This window comes from Siphateles boraxobius, unplaced genomic scaffold, assembly GCF_051911475.1.
Source record: "Siphateles boraxobius isolate OS27281-9 unplaced genomic scaffold, OSU_SipBor_1 31, whole genome shotgun sequence".
NCBI lineage: Eukaryota > Metazoa > Chordata > Actinopteri > Cypriniformes > Leuciscidae > Siphateles > Siphateles boraxobius.
Window position 1 is genome coordinate 21088477 of NW_027508931.1, and position 27270 is coordinate 21115746.

General features: G+C 40.8%; 1 protein-coding gene and 1 long non-coding RNA gene across 4 annotated transcripts; one reads left to right on the plus strand and one right to left on the minus strand.

Moving 5' to 3' along the window:
• Positions 1–6072: 6072 nt before the first annotated feature.
• On the minus strand, positions 6073–8773 carry LOC143697029 (uncharacterized). Of its 3 annotated transcripts, none has more exons than XR_013186140.1 (3): positions 8743–8773; positions 8345–8403; positions 6073–6172 (listed from the first exon to the last, which is right to left on the minus strand). It is a non-coding gene; the product is annotated as an uncharacterized LOC143697029 (long non-coding RNA). The 3 variants fall into 3 exon arrangements; XR_013186141.1 differs by lacking the exon at positions 8743–8773 and adding an exon at positions 8634–8676; XR_013186142.1 differs by lacking the exon at positions 8743–8773 and adding an exon at positions 8441–8507.
• An 8485-nt stretch (positions 8774–17258) lies between these two features.
• olfcq1 (olfactory receptor C family, q1) lies at positions 17259–21258 on the plus strand. The gene is made up of 6 exons (XM_077193973.1): positions 17259–17479; positions 17771–18062; positions 18195–19007; positions 19131–19358; positions 19509–19632; positions 19768–21258. The coding sequence occupies exons 1-6, from the start codon at positions 17259–17261 to the stop codon at positions 20670–20672; spliced, it is 2583 nt and encodes an 860-aa protein (XP_077050088.1). The 3' UTR covers positions 20673–21258.
• The last annotated feature ends 6012 nt before the right edge of the window (positions 21259–27270 follow it).

A 27270-nucleotide genomic window follows, 5' to 3' on the forward strand; every position in this document is an offset into this window, starting at 1 on the left:
ACCTTAAAACCGGAACTTGTTGCACGAGGAGCAGCTTCCAGTGTAACACCGGGACGGTTCCGGTGGCATGTCATGGCCGCCAGTGTTGACGAGCGCCAGCTGTGGACACTAATCAGGCCGTTATCGGTGAGCACATCGGGAAGAGGCACACATAAGGCGAAGTTTGAAGAGATAAGCAGGTGGAAGAAGGGTCTCGATGGAAAGAGGAGAGGCGCGGAGCGGCGTTGAATGAAGTGAGGAACCGGGAGAAGAGACATTGCTGGATAGGAAAGTTTTTGTTTTGTTTCTTACTTAGTTGTTGTAGGTTTATTTTGTTTGTTTTGTTTGCGGGTTCATGGCATAATCTGATTTGTGACTGGATCAGAATGGCAAACTATAGTGGATGTTCAGAGGATGAAGATATGCAGATGGGTTGGGAAAAGAGTACTAGTAGGAAAGGAGGAGGGAAAAAAGAAAATAGAAATAGTCAGATGACAAAGAAGAGAACATTAGAAGAGGATGAAGAAATTCGAGAAGTAAGGAAAAAGATAATGATGGAAGAGTTTAAGATTATTCTTAAATTTAAAGAGGGGAATGAAATTACATCAGTTAGCCCGATCACTCTTACAAATGGATTGAAGAAAGCGATTGGGGAAATAGAAATGGCGAAAGTGTTGCGTGATGGGAGCCTATTGGTGAAATGCAAAAATATTGAGCAGAAAAATAAAACTATGAAACTGCAATCAGTATGTAAGAAAGAAATAGTGGAGAAAAAAATAATTGGTGAGAAGAGAGGAACTAAGGGAGTGATAACAGGAATTCCTGTAGAAGAGAATCTGGAAGAACTAAGGAAAGTGATTAAAGGAGGAATGATCACAGAAATCACTCGAATGCAGGCTTTCAGAAATGGAGAAAAAACAGATAGTGAGTCTGTACTGCTACAGTTTAAAGATGATGTACTTCCTATGAAAGTGATGGTAGGATACATGAGCTTTAACGTCAGAGAATATGTACCTCCTCCATTAAGATGTTATAAATGTCAGCGGTATGGACATACTGCAAATGTATGTAAAGGGAAACAGAGATGTGGTAGATGTGGAGGAGAACATGCATATGGAGAGTGTGGGAGTAATGTTACAATAAAGTGTTGTAATTGTGGAGGGAACCACACAGCAGCATATGGGGGCTGTGAAATCCGAAAAAAGGCAGTTGAGGTTCAAAAAGTAAAATCAAATCAGAAAGTAACATATGCAGAGGCTGTGAAAATATATAATAATGAAAGAGAAAAAGAAGACATTGGTACGAATAAAGAAGGAACGGGGTCAAAACAGGAAAATACAGGAATGTCAATGGATAGGATAGTGCTTTTTGTAGCATATGTCATAAATTGTTCAGAACAAGCAAAAACAAAAACAGAGAAGATAAAAATCATAGTTAAGGCAGCAGCAAAATTCCTAAACATGAGAGATTTGTCATGGGAAAAGATACATGCTGATCTTAACCATGGAGAAGGGAACGGAGATACAGCTTCTCAAAGCATAACTTAATGTTGGTAATTCAATGGAATGCTAGAAGTTTGTTAGCAAATGGATATGAGTTTAAGGGATATATTGATAAACTAGGAAAGAAACCAGATATCATTTGCATTCAGGAAACATGGCTCAAAACTAATCTGGATTTCATTATTAAGGGATATAATACCATACGTGAAGATAGAAGAAATGGAATTGGAGGGGGATGTGCAATATTTATTAAAGAGGGTATAGTATATAGGAGGTTAAAAACAATACAAGAATTAGAGGTAATAGTTGTTGAAATATGGAATAAGAAAGAAAGTATCAAAGTGATTAACTTTTATAACCCATGTAAGAAACTAGAGAGAGTGCAACTAGAGTCAATACTGGAGGAGTGGAGAGGAAAAATTATTTGGTGCGGGGATTTTAATGCACATAGTAAGGTGTGGGGTGAAAAAGAAGATTTGAATGGAGAAATTTTAGAAGAAATATTGGATGAAAAGGAATTAGTATGTCTAAATGATGGGTCTGGTACAAGAATAAATTTAAGTAAGGGTATAGAGACTGCAATAGATCTTACGTTGGTGTCCCAGTCTTTGGGAGGGATAAGTAGTTGGGAAGTGAAAAAGGAAAGTACTATAGGGAGTGATCATTATCCTATATATATAGAAATTGGAATAGAAAGGGATATGCAAAAGAAAGAAAGAGTAAGTAGGTGGAAATTTGAGGAAGCAGATTGGAACAATTTTAGAATATTGGCCAAAGAAAAATTAAAGGAGGTTTGTATAAATCAGGGAGTTGAAGATCTTAATGAAAAAATAAGTAGTATTATTTTAGGTGCAGCAAAAGAGTCGATACCAAAAAGAGGAGGCAGTATTAGAAAGAAAATTGTTCCGTGGTGGACACAAGAATGCACAAAGGTAATTAAAGAGAGAAATAAAGCATTTAAAATCCTGAAAAGAACACATAACTTTCAGAATTTAATTGATTATAAGAGGAAGCAGGCTGTAGTAAGGAAGACAATAAAGAGAGTTAAGAAAAACTTTTGGGGGAAGTATTGTGAATCTCTAGGAAGAAGTACACCACTAGATAGAGTATGGGGTATGATTAAAAGAATGTCAGGAAATAAAAGAGAGTATGGATATCCTATAATGAAAGAAGGTGAGAAAATAATAATAGAGAACAAAGGGAAAGCAGAGTTGCTGGCAAGGACATTTGTTAGAATACATAGCAATAGTAATTTGAGTAATGAGGAAAAGACGCAGAGGGAGAAAACAATAAGAGATAGTGTTGAAGTAATACAGGATGGTGGGGAAAATGAAAGTACCATAAATGTGATGTTTACAATGGGTGAGTTGAATAATGTCTTAAGAAAATCGGGAAGAACAACGCCAGGGATTGATCAAATAAGTTATTGTATGATTAAAAATTTAAATGATGAGAGTAAAGAAACGTTATTAAAGTTATATAATAAGGTATGGGAAGTAGGATGTTTGCCAAAACAGTGGAAAGAATCAATTATCGTACCTATATGTAAACCAGGTAAGGATCCGAGTTTGGCAGAAAGTTATAGACCGATTGCTTTAACTTCACATGTAGGGAAAATTATGGAAAAAATGATAAATGAAAGATTAAAGTATTATTTGGAGACAAAGGAATTGATAAAGGATTACCAGAGTGGGTTTAGAAAGGGACGAAGCACAATAGATCCGGCTATATGTTTAGAGAGTGAAATTAGAAAAGCTCAAATTAATAAAGAAAGTATATTATCTGTATTTTTTGATGTTGAGAAGGCATACGATATGTTGTGGAAACAAGGACTTTTGATTAAGAGTTATCAATTGGGAATAAAAGGGAGAATGTATAGTTGGATTAAAAATTTTTTAACTGATAGGTGGATCGCAGTAAGAGTAGGGACCGAATTGAGTACAAAGTATTTAGTGGAAAATGGAACTCCTCAAGGGAGTATAGTTAGTCCAGTTTTGTTTTCAATTATGATAAATGAAGTGTTTAGTAGAGTTGATAGATCTATAAGGGTTGCTTTATTCGCAGATGACGGTGTTATGTGGAAAAAGGGAAGAAATATAGATTATATAGTGAGGAAGATGCAAGAGGCAATTGGGAAGGTAGAGAGTTGGGGAATGGAATGGGGTTTTAGGTTTTCAGTGGCAAAGACCAAAGTAATCTGTTTTTCTCAAAGGAAAAATCAAGAACAGTTTCAACTTAAACTTTATGATAAAAATCTAGAGAGAGTGGAATGTTTTAAATATCTCGGGATATGGTTTGACAAAAAACTTATCTGGAAAATACATATTGAGAAAGTTGTTGAAAAATGTAAAAGAATATTGAATGTAGTAAGATGTCTGAGAGGTAGAGAGTGGGGAGCAAATAGGACTTCATTGAAAGTAGTTTATATTGGATTAATTAGGGCAGTTATAGATTATGGATGTACAGTTTACCGGTCTGCTTCAAAAACTTTACTGAAAAAGTTGGATGTTATTCAAAGTCAGGCGTTGAGACTCTGTTGTGGTGCTTTTAAAACAACCCCAGTAGCGGCATTACAAGTAGAAATGAATGAGATGCCATTAGAGATTAGAAGAAATCAGATAGCATTAACGTACTGGGCAAATTTAAAAGGGCATAAGGAAAGTCACCCGACTCAGAAGGTGTTACAACCATGTCAAGAAAGGGAAAGACGACAGATTAAGAGCTTTGGTTGGATAATAAGGGATGCAGTCGATGAGATAGGGATAGGAGATATGACGGTAAGTCCAACTGTGCCATTATCTAATGTTCCACCTTGGCTATTAGGGGAGTTAGAGGTAGATTTGCACCTTTTAGAGTGGAAAAAAGAGAATAGTATTGATAGGAGTCAGGTTAGTAGATATATAGAGGAGAATTATTCTATGTTTATTAAGATATATACAGATGCATCAAAAACAGAAGATAATAGAGTAGGAGCTGCGTTCATTATACCAGAAGTGAATGTTATGTTAAATAAGAGAGTAAATGATAAAATATCAGTGTATACAGGAGAAATGCGGGCCATTCTCTTAGCCCTTGAGTGGGTTGAAAATAGTAGGTCAAGGGAAGTGTTAATAGGGTCAGATTCAAGTAGTGCGTTAACCAGTATTAAGAACATGCAATCCGAAGCAAGACATGATATTTTGTTGGAAATAGCCCAAGCTGTTTATAGAGTTAATAGAGTAGGAGTAGTAATAAAATTCATCTGGATTCCAGCTCATATAGGAGTAGAAGGAAATGAAATGGCAGACAAATATGCCAAAAATGCAACCAAAAGAACAGAGATAGATATGGTAATAAGCTATAGTAAGGCGGAAGTTAAAAGCATAATCAAAGAAGAAATGAGAAAGAAGTGGCAAGAGGAGTGGAATAAAGAAACAAAAGCAAGAATGTATTACAGTATCCAAAAGAGGGTAGGAGGTATGAGAGAAAATAATAGGAATAAAAGGGAAGAGGACATTATTTCAAGAATGAGATTTGGGCATACTGGATTGAATAGTACGCTTAAATTAATAGGGAAACATGAAAACGGGATGTGTGAGGTCTGTAATATTAATGAAACAGTAGAACATGTTATTATAAATTGTCAAAAGTATAAGGAGGAAAGGATGAGGCTGAAAAACTGGTTTAGAAAAGAAAAAATTAGATTTGAAATGAAGGAACTATTACAAATGAATTCAGGACATGTAGGGTATAGAGCGATATTTATGTTTTTGAATAAAACAGGGCTTAGTAGAAGAATATGAGTTGAGTTGTCTTAGAAAGTTGTATTTAATAATAATGATAATGTATGAATATTAATAATGTTATTAAATATTTATGAAGTTATTTATTGGTTTTATTATGGACGTATGTATTTATTTATATATTTATTTAAGGGTAGTGAGGAAAGGCTATTGTGATCCACACTCCATATCAGAAGGTGGCGGTAATGCACACTTAAAAGTTGTTTGCCAACCGCCATTAAAAGAAAGAAGAAGAAGAAGAAGAAGATAAGCAGGTGGGTTGGGTGTGTGAGTTTCTTGGTGCTTGGGTTTCCACGTTGGGTTCCCTGGGCATTTGTGACAGCAGACAGCAGACAGCAGACAGCAGCAACCGCAGTGCATACAAGTGTGGGGATGTTTACACATTGAAGACGGGTGAGTGCCGACATATGGAACTGAGAGAACAGAGTGATTAAGGGGAGCGTTGAAGAACCATGCTGTTACCAAGGAGAGAAGTTAAGTATACTTTTTTGCATCAACATACGAAAGGGGATGTTATGAAGATTTACCAAGAACATTTTGAATACGGATTTGCGCTGGTTGGCAGCATGTGTTGTCTCCCTCGTTGTGAGTCTTAGAGACCAAGGTAGGAACTGGGCTTTATAGGATTGCTCTTGAAACCGGATACCCCGCGTAGAAAGCCATCGGTGGATTGTCTGACCCTGCAAAGATGGAGTGAAGGCCTGTTCACGAGAGGTGATGGGGCATTGCAGTGTCTGAAAGTGTGAAGAGACCATGTGTAAAGATTTATAGTATTGATGCATGCACGAGTGTGGGAGACTAAATCATTTCCATCATTCTATGATCTTTGTTTGGGGAAGCCGAACCAGTGGAGTATCAAAAATCTAATCTGATCCGTTGACTGTAAAGTTGTGTCCAGGTTCCAACCACCTGATGTTATAATGGAGGAAGGAGAAGTTTAGCTATGTGTGTTGTTGGGAAGATCTGCATTCTGCTATTGCTGCCCTGTGGTAAGAGAAGACTCAGTTATTAACTGCTGGATTCTGTACTCACCATTGCTGTTCTGTAAACAGAGAGATTCCGCCGCTGCATTCTGCTATTGCTGTCCTGTGGTAAGACAAGACTCAGTTATTAACTGCTGGATTCTGTACTCCCAATTGCTGTTCTGTGAACAGAGAGATTCCGCCGTCTGCCGTCCGCCGCTGCATTCTGCTATTAATGTCCTGTGGTAAGAGAAGACTCCGTTATTAACTGCTGGATTCTGTACTCACCATTGCTGTTCTGTGAACAGAGAGAGTCCGCCACTGCATTCTGCTATTGCTGTCCTGTGGTAAGAAGACTCAGGTATTAACCCTCTGGGGTCCAGAAACGCGCCGGCGCGTTTTGCTGTTTTTTTTCCACATAGCAGCAACATAGACTTAAAATACTCCGTCATTTTTGGTCATATAAATAAAATCAATACATGATTATAAACTATAGAGGGTCTTCTTTTTTTGTGTACACTCACATTAACATCAAAACCGAGTGCTTTTGTAAAATGAAGAAAATAAACAGGGTGTGCTTTCTGCCTCTCTGTCTCCGTTAAATTCTTTCCTGGTGCACGTCTCTAAACTTAAACAATAAGTTAATTATGAAATATGAAAGACAACATTTTACAAAGAAATATGAAATCTCCATCTGAGAAGTAAGTTTTTTTTATTATTCTTCTAAAAGACTGTTTAAATATGAATCGTGTGTGTGAATGAATGAACTGAACAGTTTTTACCAAACCCTATTGCTATACTGAGATGAGTGAAAATCGACTGAAATATGTTGAAATAACGTTAAAATTTCTTTGTATTAGCAACGTTTTAAACTGCAAATTAATATTTATATGCCCTAATATAGGCTATCATAAAAACAACAAACGATATGCCTATGTTACAGACGAAATATGAAAGACAACATTTCGTTGACTAGTTTTGGATAGATTATTAACTGTTTACTGTAAACTAGACTACTGCCACATTGAATAAGCTTTTGTTCACCAATGTCTGCTCAAATGTTAAATATATTAGGCTATGTTTGTTTTGTCAAAAATAAAGTCATCAACTAGGATCCTTATTATAGTGTTTGTTCCAATGTAGGCTTTATTCAAACTAATGAATCCTTAACTTTGAAATATGTATGATAAAATGTATACTTCAGTTTTTACAAAGAAATATTACACATTGAATATTGTTGTTTTAATTGTTGCTGTAATTGTAACCTTTTTAATAAAATAACAAATCATATATTTACAAGGTAGATGTAAACAAAATCTTAAAAGGTCAATAAAAGCCTTCTCTTCAAATTATTTGTATTGTGTTTTATTAGTGACAAATTTGGGGAGAGGATACATATCCAAAACTTTCTGAAAATACAGTATGAGAATTAACTACACAATTACTAGAAATGTTCACATTGAATATTATACATTTTGCAAGCAAAAATACAAGTGGAAAAATACTATTTTTTTTCTAGATGTTTCCAACTGTGAACCAATTTTGTAGTATATGTATATATATATATATATATATATATATATATATATATATATATATATATATATATATTTTTTTTTTTTTTTTTCTTTTCTTGTGTCCTTGTATTCTTTCTTGTGGCTCAGTGACACCTGTGAAAAGCTCATTAAGCAGGTTTACTAAATTACATTAAATTTTACTAAATTTAAATCCATGTATTGTTTTATGTGAATGATTTGGGAGGATGATTTTCAGATCATTTTTGAAGCAAAAAGCCTAGGCGAGAACATCCATCAGTCAAAAGTCTTGTGGACACATATTTAGTATGTGTTTTGTGGCCTTATTTCAGAAACTTTAAGTTTTAGTTTTTTCAATAACCATGCATAAACAATATACTCTCAAAAATACAAACATGTTCGTACATCTTGCTCACATATTATGGTAGCCCTGTTTGTGCTAAATAGAGTGAATTTACACCTTTGCCATTAACATGTTTATAAATAACTGAAAAAAGCACAAATGTCAGAGCATGTCAGAAAACTTCCAGGACCCCAAAAATACCTTGGACCCCAGAGGGTTAACTGCTGGATTCTGTACTCACCATTGCTGTTCTGTGAACAGAGATTCTGCCATCCGCCACTGCATTCTGCTATTGCTGTCCTGTGTTGAGTTATTAACTGCTTGATTCTGTACTCACCATTGCTTTTCTGTCAACAGAGATTCTGCCATCCGCCGCTGCATTCTGCTATTGCTGTCCTGTGGTGAGTTATTAACTGCTGGATTCTGTACTCACCATTACTGTTCTGTGAACGATTCTGCCGCTGCATTCTGCTATTGCTGTTCTGTGGTAAGAGAAGACTCAGTTATTAACTGCTGGATTCTGTACTCACCATTGCTGTTCTGTGAACAGAGAGATTCCACCATCCGCCGCTGCATTCTGCTTTTGCTATCCTGTGGTAAGAGAAGACTCCGTTATTAACTGCTGGATTCTGTACTCACCATTGCTGTTCTGTGAACAGAGAGACTGCCGCGTCCGATCTGCTGCCGCTCTACGAGCTGAGAGATCCTGTGAACCATTACTCTGAAGGAGAGTCTGCTGACGGTTGCGTTCGATCTGCTGCCCCTCTACGAGCTGAGAGATCCTGTGAACCATTACTCTGAAGTGTCTGCTGACTGTTGCGTTCGATCTGCTGCCCCTCTACGAGCTGAGAGATCCTGTGAACCATTACTCTGAAGGAGAGTCTGCTGACCGTTGCGTTCGATCTGCTGCCCCTCTACGAGCTGAGAGATCCTGTGAACCATTACTCTGAAGGAGAGTCTGCTGACTGCTGTGTCCGATCTGCTGCCGCTCTACGAGCTGAGAGATCCTGTGAATCATTTCTCTGAAGGAGAGTCTGCGGACTTGCGTTCGATATGCTGCCGCTCTACGAGCTGAGAGATCCAGTGAACCATTACTCTGAAGGAGAGTCTGCTGACTGTTGCGTTCGATCTGCTGCCACTCTACGAGCTGAGAGATCCTGTGAACTATTGCTCTGAAGGAGAGTCTGCTGACTGTTGCGTTCGATTTGCTGCCGCTCTACGAGCTGGGAGATCCTGTGAACCATTACTCTGAAGGAGAGTCTGCTGGCTGCTGCGTTCTTTCTGTTACTGTTTGAGGAGCTGAGAAAGCTTGCTACTGTTACCCACCTGTTGTCCTCTGGTGGTCAGGAGAGATCTGGTCCTCAGCCTGAGATAAGTGCTTGGTTATTCTCTGTCATAATTAGTCCATGAAGAAACATTGCGTTGACATACTGCTGAAGTTCACGATCCTCTGTCTAGTTTCTGAAGATGGATTTTTGGAAATGACACAGCAGTGAGAGCTCTGTTTGATCAGCAAACAGAGATTTTATCTTTTGAGGTTGTCGTCCTGGCCCGCACTCTGCCTTAAGGATCTGAGGTTTGTGCATGCTGTGCTGAGTTTCAATTATCACGTAAGAATTAAGTGTGTTGTAGTGTATACACGAGTGTGGGACGTCGCAGAGTGTACGGGCGACCAGCCTATAATCCCTTGATAAAGTGTGAAGTACTCTACCTCCATTCTCTGTCTTAGTCTAGTGAAGAGCTTGTTAAAGCTGTGAGTGAAGAGCCGTTAAAACTGTGAATTGCACTTATCTCCCTTCTCCCTGTCGGAGTTCAGTGGAGAACCTGCTCAAGTGGGAATTATACTATCTCCATTCTCTCTGTCTGAGTTCAGTGCTGTAACCCGTAGAACCATTGAAGTGAGTTATCTGCCACTGTCCAGGCTGTTGTCATTGTTGAACCCTGTGACAGAAAGAACGGAGCCACCACTGACCCGTCCACTCTTATTAGTCTGTGCTGAAGCCACTGAACCCGGGCGATACTCATCTTTCTGTTTTCTGCGTTGGAGGAAGGGAACCAGAGCTCACAAACAGTCACCCAACCTCGGGGGAGGAAGCTTGCACTGTTTTTAGAGACATTTATTTTAAACAAATAAAGAAACGTGTTAACCCTCTGAGGTCGACAAACGCGCCTGCGCGTTTTGCTTGATTTTTTTTTCACAAAGCAGGAAAATAGACTTAAAATACTCTGTCATTTTTGCTCATACAGACTTAAGAAATATAAAAAAAATAACTGTTGAATGTCTATTTTTTATCTGTCCACTTACAATCGAAATAAAACATTTTGCTTTTGTAAAATAAAGAAAATAAACAGGGTGCGCTTTCTGTCTCTCCATCTCCGTTAACCTTTTTTCTGGAGCACGTCTCTAAACTTAAACAAAACTCAGCGAATACTATTCACCCAGGCATGAGCAATATATCTTTATAATCATTTAAGTTTGTTAAGTTACTTTTAAAATATCTAATTCAAAACTAAAATAAATATGCTCTGTTTATGTTATCTATAAAAAAAAGAGAGAGGTGTCAGCCGATCTCATTATCGTTCTCTCAGCTCATTATTCTGCTAATGTGACACGTCCTAGGAGAGCGTGCGCTATTCAAATGCAAATGTTCTGAAACAACACATGCAAACGTGTAAACGTTTCATAAACGCGATAACACAGGATTCTTCGATGAACAGAAAGTTAAAAACAACAGCATTTATTTGAAATGGAATCTTTCGAAACATTATAAATGTCTTTACTGTCACTTTTGATCAATTTAATTCCTCCTTGATGAATAAAAGTATTGATTTATTTTATTTATTTCGACCCCAAAAAATAAAATAAAAATACTTACTGACCCCAAAGTTTTGAACGGTAGTGTTTAATGTTACAAAAGATTCTATTTCAGATAAATGCTGTTCTTTTGAACTTTCTATTTATAAAAGAATCCTGAAATAAAAATGTAAATAACTGTTTTCAACATTGATAATACTGAGAAATGTTTCTTGAGCATCAAATCAGCATATTAGAATGATTTCTGTAGGATCATGTGACACTGAAGACTGGAGTAATGATGCTGAAAATTCAACTTTAAAATCACAGGAATAAATTATATTTTAAAATATATTAAAACAGTTATTTTAAATTGTAATAATATTTCACAATATTACTGATTTTTGTTGTATTTTTAATTAAATAAATACAGCATTGGTGAGCATAAGTGACTTCTTTTAAAAACATTAACAATCGTACCGACCCCAAAATTCTGAACGGCAGTGTGTGTGAATATATATATATATATAATTTTTCTTTTTCTTTTTTTTCCTCCTCACATTCTTTCTTGTGACTGAATGAAAGGCTGATTATGCGAGACATTGTCTTCTCAGGTGTGAATTATTCATGATGGGTTTGGGCCGTTCACGCCCACACGCATAATGCCTTTCCAAACAAAAAGTGTTTTACAAAATTTAAATCAATGTATTGTTTTATGTGAATGATTAGGCAGTATGATTCTCAGATAATTTTGTAGCAACAACTCTAGGCCACAACATCCATTAGTCAAAAGTATTGTGGACACGATTTCCATTACACGAGAGTAGATGTTAAAACTTCATGCTGATTTGTACTCGGCTTTCGCCAAGATAATCACCAACTAAGACGTAGCTTTACAGTAACCTATGCTTCTCCATCCATTTACGCTTCTTTCCATCAGGTGACGTGAATCTTCTGTCTGGTGTTAATACAGTGTATTGCGCGTCAGCACACACAACGGCTGCAACCACAGTGCGGTCCCCCCATAACAACCCTCTGGATTGAGCGGAGTAGGGAACATTTCTAGGGTCTTCAAGTGGGCACCTTCCGTCCTCAGTGTTTCGTCGACTAGCCCACGACACCTCAAGAGGGCTCGACAGTGACTCTGGCGTCCCAGAGTCACCCCCCTCCGTCCCCCACTCAACTCAGCCCAGCTTACTGACCTCTACTTCCCTCTTGCTGCTGAGACCTAACCACAATCTCACAATCTCTCCGCAACCCAACCATACGCGCCAACCCGTTTGACTAAGGCTGTCGAGCCCCACTGGTGCGTTAATATGCAGTTTCAGTGGCAACGGTTCCGTATGGCATACCACCTACCACAAAACACAATATCTGCCCAACCACCCATCATTCACGCAATATACACAGGAACGTAATGACTGTAAATACTATACAACCTATACAAATAAACCAACAGTTGCTGCTGAGACCTAACCACAATCTCACAATCTCTCCGCAACCCAACCATACGCGCCAACCCGTTTGACTAAGGCTGTCGAGCCCCACTGGTGCGTTAATATGCAGTTTCAGTGGCAACGGTTCCGTATGGTATACCACCTACCGCAAAACACAATATCTGCCCAACCACCCGTCATTCACGCAATATACACAGGGACGTAATGACTGTAAATACTATACAACCTATACAAATAAACCAACAGACCTTTCAAGTTTTCAAGAATTCTACGAAACCGTAGCATGGCGGCCTGTACACAGCCAGCTAGAATCTTTCCGTCTCAACCACAGCCAGTTGCTGCTCCTTTCTGCTGCTTCAGATAAGTTTTTTACTGTACGACGCAACTCTTGGCCACTGAATCCGACGTCTCTGAGGAACCGGGTTGTAGAGTGTGCCACAAAACCACGACAACCCACTTCCACTGGATAAACCTGGACTCTCCATCCTCGCTGTTCTGCTTCAGTGGCCAGATGAGCATACCGCAGTTTCTTCCTCTCATATGCCTCATCTACCGCATCCTCCCATGGCACTGTTAACTCTATCAGTTGAACAACGCGTGCTGATCCAGACCACAAAACAATATCTGATCGTAGGTTAGTGGTGTCACGATCCACACCACGGGAAACAGGGGTTAAATCCAAACGCAGTAGTTTATTAGCGATAATCCAAAATCGTAAACCAATCCAAAGCAAGGTTCAAAATCCAAAAAGGCAATCCAACATGAACAGGAACAAAACAAGAAGCAAGGAAACTGGATGACAGAAGTAGCGTGATACATACAAGGACTCCGTGACACATACTGAAACAGACAGGGTTATATACACAGGGAAACGACAATGATAATGGGGAATAGGCGGAGTGCAATGATCAGTGATAAGGAACAGCTGAGTGCTATGATGGGACAAAGGATCGTGGGAAATGTAGTTCATAAGTGAAGGACACCGTGGGAAAGGAGGACATCTAGTGGACATCAGGGGAACACAAACCCAACACTGTGACATAACCCCCCCTCTACGGAGCGGCTACCTGACGCTCCACGACAACAACAAAAAACACAGAAAACACAACACAATACAAGAGGATCAGGGGGCGGAAAGGTGGACCAGGTCCATAAAGGGAGACAGGAACAAGGGGTGAGGGTTTAACCGGGGACCAGGGCAAAACAAAAAATCTATCGGGCATCCAGGGGGAAACACAAAGTCCATCGGGCATCCAGGGGGAAACACAAAGTCCATCGGGCGGCCAGGGCGAAACACACAGTTCATCGGGCGGCCAGGGCGAAACACACAGTTCATCGGGAGGCCAGGGGCGGTGAAGACCCCTCGGGCGGCCAGGGCGGTGAAGACCCCTCGGGCGGCCAGGGCGGTGAAGACCCCTCGGGCGGCCAGGGCGGTGAAGACCCCTCGGGCGGCCAGGGCGGAGCAGACCCCTCGGGCGGCCAGGGCGGAGCAGACCCCTCGGGCGGCCAGGGCGGAGCAGACCCCTCGGGCGGCCAGGGCGGAGCAGACCCCTCGGGCGGCCAGGGCGGAGCAGACACCGGCTCAGGAACAGCAGACACCGGCTCAGGAACAGCAGACACCGGCTCAGGAACAGCAGACACCGGCTCAGGAACAGCAGACACCGGCTCATGAACAGCCACAAGAACTGTAACAGTCACAAGAACAGACACAAACACAGAAACAAACACAGAAACAAAAACTGACTCTGGCGCTGGAACAGGCACCGGCTCTGGAAGAGACATTGGTTCCAGCTCTGTAACGGACATTGGCTCTGCCTCCGGCTCTGTAACGGGATTTGGCTCTGCCTCCGGCTCTGGAACGGGCACTGGCTCTGCCTCCGGCTCTGGAACGGGCACTGGCTCTGCCTCCGGCTCTGGAACGGGCACTGGCTCTGCCTCCGGCTCTTGAACGGGCACTGGCTCTGCCTCCGGCTCTGGAACGAGCACTGGCTCTGCCTCCGGCCCTGGAACGGGCACTGGCTCCGGCCCTGGAACAGACACTGGCTCCGGCCCTGGAACAGGAGATACTGGCTCCGGCCCTGGAACAGGAGACACTGGCTCCGGCTGTGGAACAGCAGCACAGGCATGTCCAGGATCCGAGCCAGACGCTCCAGATAGTCCAGGTCCATGAAGGCAGACGGAACGTGAACAGTCTCTGACTGGGCAGACGGAACGTGAACAGTCTCTGACTGGGCAGACGGGACGTGAACAGTCTCTGACTGGGCAGACGGGACGTGAAAAGTCTCTGACTGGGCAGACGGGACGTGAACAGTCTCTGACTGAGCAGACGGGACGTGAACAGTCTCTGACTGGGCAGACGGGACGTGAACAGTCTCTGACTGGGCAGACGGGACGTGAACAGTCTCTGACTGGGCAGACGGGACGTGAACAGTCTCTGACTGGGCAGACGGGACGTGAACAGTCTCTCGCTGTGCAGACGTGACGTGAACAGTCTCTCGCTGTGCAGACGTGACGTGAACAATCTCTCGCTGGGCAGACGTGACGTGAACAATCTCTCGCTGGGCAGGCGTGACGTGAACAGTCTCTCGCTGGGCAGACGGAAACTGTCTCCTCCTTCTCCGGACCACCGGACTCAGGATCACCGGAATCGGGACCACCGGGACAGGGATCATCTCCCGACTACCTCCTCCACTGTGACCTCCACGGGACCCACGAAAAATGACTAGGCAGGTTCCCTGAAAATAATCTCTACTCTCCCGCTCAGTGGCTGGGAAAGAGAAGCTTGAAAACATACCGCTGGATTTAGGGTGTGACGGAGTCCTTCTGTCACGATCCACACACAGAAAACAGGGGTTAAATCCAAATGCAGTAGTTTATTAGGGATAATCCAAAATCGTAAACCAGTCCAAAGCAAGGGTCAAAATCCAAAAAGGCAATCCAACATGAACAGGAACAAAACAAGAAGCAAGGAAACTGAATGACAGAAGTAGCGTGATACATACAAGGACTCCGTGACACATACTGAAACAGACAGGGTTATATACACAGGGAAACGACAATGATAATGGGGAATAGGCTGAGTGCAATGATCAGTGATAAGGAACAGCTGAGTGCAATGATGGGACAAAGGATCGTGGGAAATGTAGTTCATAAGTGAAGGACACCGTGGGAAAGGAGGACATCTAGTGGACATCAGGGGAGCGCAAACCCAACACTGTGACAAGTGGTGGCAATCTCAGGTGGAAAAATAAGCCGTTGATCAAGATCAACCAGCATCTTCCAGTCCCTAGCAGCTTCCAGTTGTCCTGGGCGAGAATTGGTGTTAGCACCTTTTCTTGGTGGTTGCTCGCCTGGGCGGAGGAATATTGTCTTCTGCGTGTAATGTTTTGCTAGAACAGGCGGCAATTTATTGGTCATACTCTATCAGTTTAATCTAAGCTTGCCTTCCAATGCTAAAGCCAAACATCGCAATACTTGGTCATGGCGCCAAGTAAACCGACCCTGACTAAGAGCCACCTTACATCCTGTCAAAATGTGCCTTAATGTGGCAGGTGATGAACACAAAGGACAAGAGGGATCCTCTCCTACCCAGAGGTTTAGGTTCTGCAGTGATGAGAGAACATAATATGTTGACCTAATAAGGAAACTGATCCTACTCTCTTCCATTGACCAAAGGTCTTGCCAGCCAATTTTGCGTTGTTCCACACTCTCCCATCTCATCCACTCTCCCTACTTGGCCTGGGAAATGGCCTTTATACATCTCATCCTCTCCTCCTGCTTTCGCACCTCGTTGACTACCAGCTTCCTCCTTTGGGCTGGGCCTGCCTTGTGCCATTTAGGAGGAGCTAAACTGACCCCAAAACCCCCTCTTCCATGCTGTACCTGTCCCACGATATCCCCAATTTGAAGGTCAGCCTTTGCCTCTACTACAGATTTCTTTGCTGACCACTTTCTACCAGTTTTTACCACAGGGGCTGCCTCCCTTACACATTTGTCGCGTGACTCTGCTAAGGTCATTTCCAGTCTGACCTTGCCACACTTAAACTCCTCGGTTAAAGCAGAGACTGGCAGCTGCAATACTCCTTTACTATAAAGTCCCACTCTGCTGAGGCAGCGTGGAACTCCCAACCATTTCCTGATGTATGAACTTATTAACGCTTCCAGCTTATCCACTGTTGTCAAAGAAACCTCGTACACAGTCAGTGGCCAAAGCAACCTTGGCAGTAGACCAAACTACTATATGTTCAAACTACTATATGTTCAAACTAAAACACATATTTAGTATGTGTTTTGTGGGCTTATTTCAGAAACTTTAATTTTTAGTTTTATCAATAACCATGCATAAACAATATTCTCTCAAAAATATAAGCATGTATATACATGTTGCTCACATATTATGGTAGCCCTGTTTGTGCTAAATAGAGTGTAATTACACCTTTGCCACTAATATGTTTATAAGCAACTGAAAAAATCACAAATGTCAGGGCATGTCAAAACATCTCAAGGACCCCAAAAACACCTTAGACCCCAGAGGGTTAACTTTGAAATTCTTGTTGTCCGCCTTTTCTCTGGTGTGGGGTAGCTCCTCAAGGTGGTGTGGTAGTTCGGGGGTGTCGGCTGGTAGGCAGTGCCTCCACACCTCCGGCGTGGGCGTGACATAACTATTAATTCAGGTATTAGTACATGATTATTAATGCCCTGTTATTGTAAAGTGTTACCGTAATTTTAATAACAACATTGCATTTCTTGTTTGCATATTTTGAAACAAAGAGACCGTGAGACCTAGAGTGATGTCATTTCTGAGAAACCCATGTGGCACAACCTGTTCTATAAAACAGTGCTGCACATAATCTTTATCATACACTAATGAGACACTTAGGTGAGAGAGAGAGAACGTAATAGAGATGTGGATCTCTCTATGTTTATGTATTTATCTATCCTTTACCTGTATCTCTGCAGCATCGATCAGTAGGTCAGGCTCCTGTCAACTCCAGGGACACTTCAGGTTAAACGGGATGTACCAAGACGGAGACCTTATCATTGGAGGCCTGTTTGCATTTCATCTCATCACAGTGTTCCCAGAACTGAATTTTAAAAGAAAACCGGAACAGATGCATTGTGAGCGGTGAGCCTGGGCTAAACAGATGGCAAAAAAGGACATTTAAAAAAAAATAGAAGGAAGAACATGCAGAACAAAGGCTATGTTTTTATTTATTTGCATTTGGTATTGTCTTCTTACTCATTTAGAGCCGATTGTCTAATGACATGTTTGAAATGTACTAAAATAACTGCTCTTAAAATCCAGAAAAGAGTTAATCTTATCGTGTGCTTGTACAAATAATTATTTCTCTTTTTTATTGTTATGGTAATATTCTTTAGGGTGACTGAATATAAACATTTATGCTGCCTTTTCTAGATTCTATATGGCAAGTTTCCAGCAGGCACAGACTATGGTATATGCCATAAATGAGATCAATAACAATCCTAACCTGTTGCCTAACATCACCCTCGGTTATCATCTGTTTGACAACTGTGTAAAGCTTGGAGTATCATTCAGGTCTGCAACAGCACTGCTTAGTGGGACAGAGGAGACCCTTTCCAATTTCAACTGCACTGGCCCACCACCAGTAATTGGGATTGTGGGGGATCCTGGATCTACTCACTGTATAGCAATCTCCAGTGTGCTGGGACTATTTCGAATACCTTTGGTAGGATGAGATGAATATAAACTTCAATAGCCTTCTATAAAATGTTTCAATTTGTTTGCTCATGTAAAAGAGTAATTGCTATAACAGTGAAAAATAATCTGTTTTCCTTGTCGTTGTGATCTCTGCTATAAGGTTAGCTACTACGCCACCTGCTCCTGTTTGAGTGACAGGAAAAAGTACCCCTCTTTCTTCAGAACTATTCCCAGTGATGCTTTTCAAGTACGGGCTATGGTTCGGATAATGAGACATTTTGGATGGACCTGGGTTGGTCTCCTCTACAGTGATGATGACTATGGTATCAATGCTGCTCAGTCCTTCCAAAAGGAAGTGCAGTTGTTTGGAGGTTGTGTTTCTTTTTCTGAAATCCTGCCTCTTGATAACATCTACATAGACATTCATCGCATTGTACAAGTGATTCAGGCCTCCACGGCAAGAGTGGTGGTGGTATTCTCCACAGAAGCCTATCTGCTGCCTTTGATGGACGAGGTGGTATTGCAGAATGTTACAGGCAGGCAGTGGATTGCAAGTGAAGCTTGGGCTACATCACCTGTTTTTCACACTCAAAGTTTTTTGCCATTCCTGCGGGGCACACTGGGCATCGCCATCAGGCGTGGGGAGATCCAGGGACTTCATGACTTTCTGCTTCACCTTCATCCTGACAGTAATTTGAGAAATAATATGGTGAGAATCTTCTGGGAAAACATGTTCAGGTGCAGTTTTGACAATGGAGGCAGAGAGGGAGAAATAATATGTACTGGTCAGGAGGATCTGAGCAGCACAGACACAGCATACACTGATGTATCAGAACTGAGGGCCTCATATAATGTATATAAGGCAGTTTATGCCGTGGCACATGCACTACATGACCTGATGCAGTGTGAGGAGTGGAGAGGACCCTTTAGTGGGAATAGCTGTGCCGAAATATCCAACCTAAAACCCTGGCAGGTAAGACTCCTGTGGACAGAAACACAGCTTATCAGAGTATATAATTGAATAGAATAGTTAAATGAAAAACAAAACATGCTCAAACAAAATATATATTTGTTTGTCTGTCTACAAACTGTACAGCTGGTTCACTACCTACAGAAAGTGAATTTCACCACAGGTTTTGGGGACCATGTGTCATTTGATAAGAATGGAGATGCTTTAGCCATCTATGATGTGATGAACTGGCAGCCAAGTTCTGATGGGTCAATAGTTGTCCACACAGTTGGTGTGGTAGATGAAGGGGCAGCAACAGGGAAGGTGCTCACACTGGATGAAAATGCAATATACTGGAACTTAGAGACAAATAAAGTAATTAATATTGCATTAAAAAAAGTATTTTAAACTATTGAAACATAACTAGCATACGTATGAGTACACTTTTCATAATATAGTACAAACACATACTATTTTTATGTTTTTTTGTTTTTTTGTTTTTTGTTTGTTTTTTGTATCCGTCAGTCCCCACAGTCTGTGTGCAGTGAGAGCTGCCCCCCGGGCACCAGGCGAGCCAGAAGGAAGGACCTTCCTGTCTGCTGTTTTGACTGCCTGCCATGTGCAGATGGAGAGATTTCTAATATATCAGGTAGAGAGAGTATTATAATCATAAGAACATCTGAAACTGTTATTCAATCATATCTATTACCAACATTATACAACTATCTCTCTCTCTCTCTCTCTCTCTCTCTCTCTCTCTCTCTCTCTCTCTTCATGCACATAGATTCCATTGAGTGCATAATGTGTTCAGATGAGTTCTGGTCCAATACAGATAAAAATCAGTGTGTCCCCAAAGAAGTGGAGTTTCTGCCCTATGAGGATCCTCTTGGCATTTCCCTGAGCACTGCTTCCTTGCTTGGCACCTGCATCTGTTCTGCTGTGGTTGTCATCTTTGCACATTATCGCCACACTCCAGTTGTGCGAGCTAACAATTCAGAGCTCAGCTTTTTGCTGTTGGTGTCACTCAAACTGTGTTTTTTGTGTGTGCTGCTGTTCATTGGCCGGCCCCAGCTGTGGACGTGTCAGTTAAGACATGCTGTCTTTGGCATATGCTTTGTCCTGTGTGTCTCCAGCATCCTGGTCAAGACTATGGTGGTAATCGCAGTGTTCAAGTCATCTCGATCAGAGGCTAAAAGTGCTATGAAATGGTTTGGAGTAGCTCAACAAAGATGCACAGTTCTGGTCCTAACAGCCCTCCAGGTTGTGATATGTGCAGTGTGGCTATCAAATGCATCTCCAACACCCCATAAAAACAGCCAGTATATCCGCTCTAAAGTAGTATATGAATGTGCTATAGGCTCAGTGGCTGGGTTCTCCATGCTACTTGGCTATATTGGTCTTTTATCAGTAGTAAGTTTCCTGTTAGCTTTCCTGGCGAGAAACCTTCCAGACAATTTTAATGAAGCAAAGTTCATCACTTTCAGTATGATGATCTTCTGTGCTGTGTGGATTGCATTTGTTCCAGCATATTTGAGCTCGCCAGGGAAATATGCAGTGGCTGTGGAGATATTTGCCATCCTGGCTTCCAGTTTTGGATTACTGGTCTCCATATTTGCCCCAAAGTGCTATATTATTATATTACACCCAGAGAGAAACACTAAAAAAGCCATCATGGGAAGAGCAACCTGAAATAACTAATTCATTAAACAGTCTTAAATGTCTCCAGTCTGACATATTGCTTGTTGCTTGTTGAAACTTAAATAAACAGCTTTGATGCAATTTAAAAAAAAATTGGAATCAAATAATCTCAGGTGGTTTTCAGATAAATGTCTAGCAACTTATCATTCCATCTGATCCATACTCATATTGATTATTAAGTGATAATTGTGTTTGTAAACACTTCACGTATTTTTATGTCTTCATAAATAATTGTAACCAAAGTTAAAATGCATTACAATATTTGCAGATTGCTTGTTACATCTGAAATTGGTTGTTAATGCACTGTGAACTAATAAGAACAGACAATGAACAGCTGTATTTGTATTAACTAATGCTAACAAAGATTAACATATACAGAAACAAATGTAATGCTCATGGTTAGTTCATGTTAGTTAATACATTAACTAATGCTAACAAATGAAACCTTATTGTAAAGTGTTGCCATTATAATGTATTGTAATTGTGGTTACAAATATTCAAAAGACCATTCATTGCATTATAAGCTGCATTACAAGGCATAATTAATGCATTATTAAATACTTTCATAATGAATATATATAATGGCTTATATTGAAGCAATTCCATCTTTAAGTACCACCGCCTCCACCTACAGTCTATGCGAGAATAGGCAGCACACAACACAATAGTATTGTTAGATATGATGTGATCTTGTATTGAAGTACAGCAGAAATCAGAACGGAGCTCAGTGGAATGGAACAGAACTCTGCAGTCTTGAGAGTGGTTTCTCACAGTATATATTAGATTTATTTAAACTGTTTCTTCTAAATTCAACACACAGTATAAGATACTCGTCCTGTATGAACAGCCCATGAATCTAACTTTGGCAGATTTAAAATCTTGATTGCAAGATCAAGTATATAAATATAAATATAAATATAAATATAATATATATATATATATATATATATATATATATATATATATATATATATATATATATATATATGCTAAAATAAACAATGCAGCTACGTATTCTATGGTTGGTTGCGCAATGTCATGATTGGCCATAATATCTGCATGTTGCAGCTAATGGTTATGCTGATCTATAGATGCGTGTCCTCACAGAACCAATAATCAGAGCAAACCACTTCAGGTAAATTAACTGGGAAGAACTGAGATCTTGACCGAAAGTCTGAACAGAAACCGCTATTTTAAGCATCGATTAGTGACTTACTTCTGGAATTCCTCCTGCTTCGGTTGCCGGTCTGGACTGATCTTTATTAACGACCGCTCCCTGTCCCTTATCACGGACCTGGAATAATTATCTGTTTGCTCGCCTTTTGCCTGAGTTTTGACTTCTTGCCTGCCTGATTCTCCTCATCGCCTTCCTCTTGGACCAAACGCTTCACGGACTGATTGTCTGTTTTTTGACTATTGCCTGGTCTGCAATTATTCTCTCTCCTATTTGGTTGAGTCCGGCCAAATGCTATGACTCACAGCCAGTTATTTGAGTTTAATTGATAAATATTGTATTGAGGATTTTTCTGGTTTTGGGTCCTTCATTACTGGAAACTTGACAGTGTAAAGATATAAAATACTGGATGACCAGTAATTTTCTTCTATTAAATTTGGATAAGACTGAGGTAGTACTTATTGGACCAAAAACCTGTACACAGAATCCCTTAGAATACAATTTGCATTTAGAAGGATGTACTGTTACTTCATCCTCTACAGCTAAAGACCTGTGTGTTATATTAGACAGCAACTTCTCTTTTGAAAATCATATTTCATATGTTACAAAATCAGCCTTCTTTACCCGAAACATCGCTAAGCTACGGAAAATGTTATCTGTTTCTAATGCTAGTTCATGCATTCATGACCTTTAGACTAGATTACTGTAAAGTATTACTGGGTGTTTTTCCTGCATCCTCAATAAAAAAAGCTACAGTTAGTCCAAAATGCAGCTGCTAGAATTCTTACCAGATCAAGAAAATATGAGCATATAACACAAAATGTTATCTTCTCCACACTAGTTACCAATTAAGTTCTGTATCGATTGAAGAGTATTGCTACTGACCTATAAGCCCCTCAATGGCTCAGACTCTGTGTATTTAACTGATCTTCTATTGCCCTTCAATTTATCAAGTTCTTTAATGTTACAAAACTCTGGACTTTTGTTAGTACCTAGTGTAGCGTATCTGGACAGTCTCAAATTACTTAACCATTCCGAGTTTTGGGAAAGCTTTTAACCCTTTGAGTTTTGTCCTATAACTCACTAGCGAGCGCCAAAAAGTATGCATCTAATGGTGTCCAAATTGCCCATTGACACCTTTATGGCATGCGAATGTTTACACAAACATCAATAAACCAGAATGCGTGAGCTTCAAATGAATTCCTATCGCCCCCAACACCCCTCTTTCCGGCGAAGGTGACCCAACACACACACACACACACACACACATATAGACATTCTTCACAAATGAATCCAGAAATAAGTAGTTCTGACAAGGACAAAATATATTACTATATACCGATGTGTTCTGTTTTCATTTTAGTATAAATATGGCTTCTCTAGATGTGTTAGGTAAGCTCTAACTGCCTGTATTCATGCATATGAACCTAACTTTGTTTTCCTTTTTGTTTACATGTCTTTCTTGGTATCATTTTAATCCTCTCGGTTTGCCTTAGCCAAATATATATAAGAGGTTACGTTAAATGTATTTTACTATGTTTTACCATCTTGGAAGTGAAATGACCAAATTGATGATAAACCTTAAACCATGCAAGCTAGGCTGTCCGAAGAGACAAAGAGATCTTCTCCCGCCAAAGATTGCTGAATGTCATTGGTCAGGTCGCTCCGAAAGAGGTGTGGACTATCTTCCTTAAAGGATGTTTTGATGCTGGAGCATCTGGGCTTTTTGTCTTGTCTTCTTGGTGCTTTTTGTCTTGTATTCTTGTTCTCTCGTTTTGCTTTTCGTTTTGCGTTTATCTCAGTCTTTTATTTTCACTCTTACTTGCTTTTTCGTGTTTGGTAGAAGTCCTGTCCTACAAGGGAAACAAACTCTTCCTTATAGCTTTCAAGAAAACGTACTTTCAAGTGGTTTTGAATTTCCCGCGAGCGAAACGAGCTCCAGAACCCTTCCAGCTCAAGGATGCACGAGGACCACACACCCACGTGTAACTGGTGTGAATTAACCGTAAGAGAACATAACATTAAAATAGCAGAACTTTTCTTTGGGTGTTTGTTTGGGGAGGGAGTGTCATCGGTGAAACACTTCTGGGGTTTCTCCTCGTGCGGTCTATAATAGCCTCAGTCTACCTGTACGCGAGGCTCATGAGCACACGCGATGTTGCTTCTCTCCGTGAATATTACTGGTATGATGATGTTTATTGTCTGAAGACATAATTATTGCTCAATAAGTGTGATTTGAGTGTGTTCTATCATTTGAGTGTGTTAGTCGTGATGAAGTGTTAGTAATACGATTTTATGAAATTCATCATGGTGCTAACTGATTAGTATTTTATGCTTAGTGTGTACACGAGAGAGAGAGAGAGAACCTAAAGCCCCGTTGATCCACTGATGATCTCTTTGTTTACAGGTATGTTGTTTAATTAGTTCTGTTTTGTGAAAGAAAAGAGATCTGGTTGACTGTTAATAAATATGTACTGTATGAAGAGTGTTATAGGGGAAACGAATCCGATTAATAGATTCTTGCGTGACGCATGTGGTGTGGCCTGCACATGGTATGCTGTTAAATGCGCATTGATTTTTTGTTTTGGATTTATGTGTATAAATTATATTATAATTTATTATTTGTTTATCATAGCATGTTATATTATATAAATACCTGAATTAATGCATATGGTCATGTAATTTAGTATAAAATTGATGTACTATACACTATTGTAGTGTATTAATAAGAGTATTAATGTGATGTATCACAAGGAAGATTATGAATGTATCAGATTTATTATTTTGTTTACATGTTTTATTTATTTATTTTTGTTTAAGATCTGTAATAGCCTCAGTCTACCTGTGCACGAGGCTTATGAGCACACGCAATGTTGTCTCTCCGTGAATATTACTGGTATGATGATGTTTATTGTCTGAAGGCATAATTATTGCTCAATAAGTGTGATTTGAGTGTGTTCTATCATTTGAGTGTGTTAGTCGTGATGAAGTGTGTAGTAATACGATTTTATGAAATTCATCATGGTGCTAACTGATTAGTATTTTATGCTTAGTGTGTACACGAGAGAGAGAGAGAGAGAAGCTAAAGCCCCGTATATCCACTGATGATCTCTTTGTTTACAGATTAAAAGGAAAAAACATTGGATCTCACTGTTGAGTAGTCGTGTGGTCATTTGTGTTGTAGAGTCCGTTCCAGACATGCTACATAATTTGGTGCCGTGACCCGGATGCACCAGCTCTGCTGCAGCTGATCGCTGGGGTTCGACAACGCGGGATCACAACGCTTCTGAAATCGACAACCAAAGAATCTTCATCGTTGACATTTTGGTGGTAGTGTCTGGACATTGATAGTACCGAACTCTCGCTTCACACACCACGCACACCCTCATTGGACTGTTGCGTTTATTTTATTTATTTATTTTCCTTGTTTTCTTCTTCGCTTGGAAAAGCGTACGATAATTGTAAAGTTAATTTATGTTTATGATTTTCATTGTTGTCATTATCCATTTCTAATATGGCTGAAGGGGGATGGAATGAAGACCTATTGACCCCATACATTGGCAGGGGTCGAGGGTTATTGGAGACAAGTGAGCCTAAAGTCGGTAAACCACGCGTGTTGGTCTATGATTCAGTGATCGTTCCGAATGGACCTTACAACGAGTCAGGTAAACCAGAATCTTCCACACCTACCAATGCTTGTTGTGACAATGTTAGACAGCAACTACGTGACCTCATTGGTGAGCTTGGAAGCCGGATATGTGACTCCATTGTCACACGGTTGTTAACAAACCAAACTCCAGCATTGCCTGATTTCACTTCATTATCTGAGCAGCAGCCTTCTAGGACAATGCCTCTGTCTCAGAGTCTTGATCTGTCCAAGTTAAATCTCATAGTCAAAGCTGACATTAAAGAACCGCAAATGTTCCGAGGGGATGGTAGTGATAAGTGCACCATTCTTGAGTGGATTGAACAGATGGAGGGGTATTTGTCCAAAAAGGGTTGCGACAAAGCCAACAGTGTGTAAGAAATACGGTCAATAGTTAAGGTCAAGCTGAAAAGTATCCCGGCTGCAATACTCTGTCCTGAAGTTGTCTATGAGGTACTTTAGCGCTATTTTAGCGAGAGCCCTGGCTCGTGTCAGCCGTTAGCAGATTGTTATGCGACACAGCCAAAGCCTAACTAGCACCCTGTTGACTATTGGGTCAGGTTGAACAAGGCAGCAGAGCTAGCAGACGCTCACCTGCAAAGATGTGGTTGCAAAATGGAGAATATAAGCTCAGAGATTGCAATTATGTTTATCAGGAACTGTCCCAATCTTGATCTTTCCAATGTCTTTAGGTGCAAGCCCATAAGAAAGTGGTCAGCTGAGGAGGTCCAAGAGGCCATCGACGAGTATGAGAGAGACTTTAGGTCCCAGAAGCCGGTTCCGTCGATGCCCGTATTTGCAGCAAATCAGGCTAATGTAGCTGAAAAAGCTGTCAGCACTCAGGTAGCAGTGGTCGTGAAAGTATGGGTGTAACCTCTGCAACACATACTGTATGCCTGCACCCTAAACCAGGTGAATCCGCAGAATTGGGCACTTTAGAGCGTGTGCTGAAAATGTTAGAAAGGGTGCTGGAGCGCACGACCCTACCTGCTTCAGAACCACGTCCCCGAACATCACAGTGGTATCCATCCCCTTCATGTGAGGTCTATGGAGACTCGCTCCCACTGTATGAGAGAAAAAAGATCTCTCGCTTGCCTAGAAATAGGACATCAACGTAGGGAGTGTCGCAATGTTGCTGGCCGAGCTGTGGCCCAGAGTGGTGACGATCAGGGAAACTAGATCACTCACATTGGGGAGGAGCAAATGTGAGTGTTGAAAGTCAGCCTCTCATCAGAGAAGACGATCCAATGGTCATCTACAGCAACCATTGTCAGGTTGAGTCAAGTGGCAGTATTATTTTGTACCAGGACATTGCGAAGCTGGAAAAAGCTGACAGTTTGTTTTATACCGATGTGTTGGTGAATGATACGGTCACTTCCCAAGGCCTGTTAGACACTGGTTCTCTGGCATGTACTATTAATGAGGAAACTGAGCGCAAGTTGTTGCATGCATGCGGGATCCCTGAACCTGTTCAGCCCCCAACTGATGTCTTGCTTGTCGGTTGTGGTGGTGTTCGGGTCAAGCCCAAGTGCATCCATCAGCTAAAGTTGCATGTGTATGGACATTTGGTTATGGTGCCTACCTTGGTCGTACCAGGGCAAAAAGACCAGTTCATTATTGGTACTAATGTGATCAAGTACGTTCTCAGTCAACTTAAGCGATCTCAAAGTTATTGGCGTGTCATGAATCAGCCAAATTCTACAGGGGAACCAGAGATTCAGCGTTTTTTGAGTATGTTGTTTGTGCATAAAAGATGGGAGGGTGGTAGT

Excerpts from the sequence above, each read along its gene's own strand:
- olfcq1 (XM_077193973.1), top strand. The coding sequence starts at position 17,259 with ATGTGGATCTCTCTATGTTTATGTATTTATCTATCCTTTACCTGTATC. Across the intron at positions 17,480-17,770 it reads GAACAGATGCATTGTGAGCG|ATTCTATATGGCAAGTTTCC; the intron begins GTGAGCCTGGGC and ends TGCCTTTTCTAG. Across the intron at positions 19,359-19,508 it reads GGAACTTAGAGACAAATAAA|TCCCCACAGTCTGTGTGCAG; the intron begins GTAATTAATATT and ends TGTATCCGTCAG.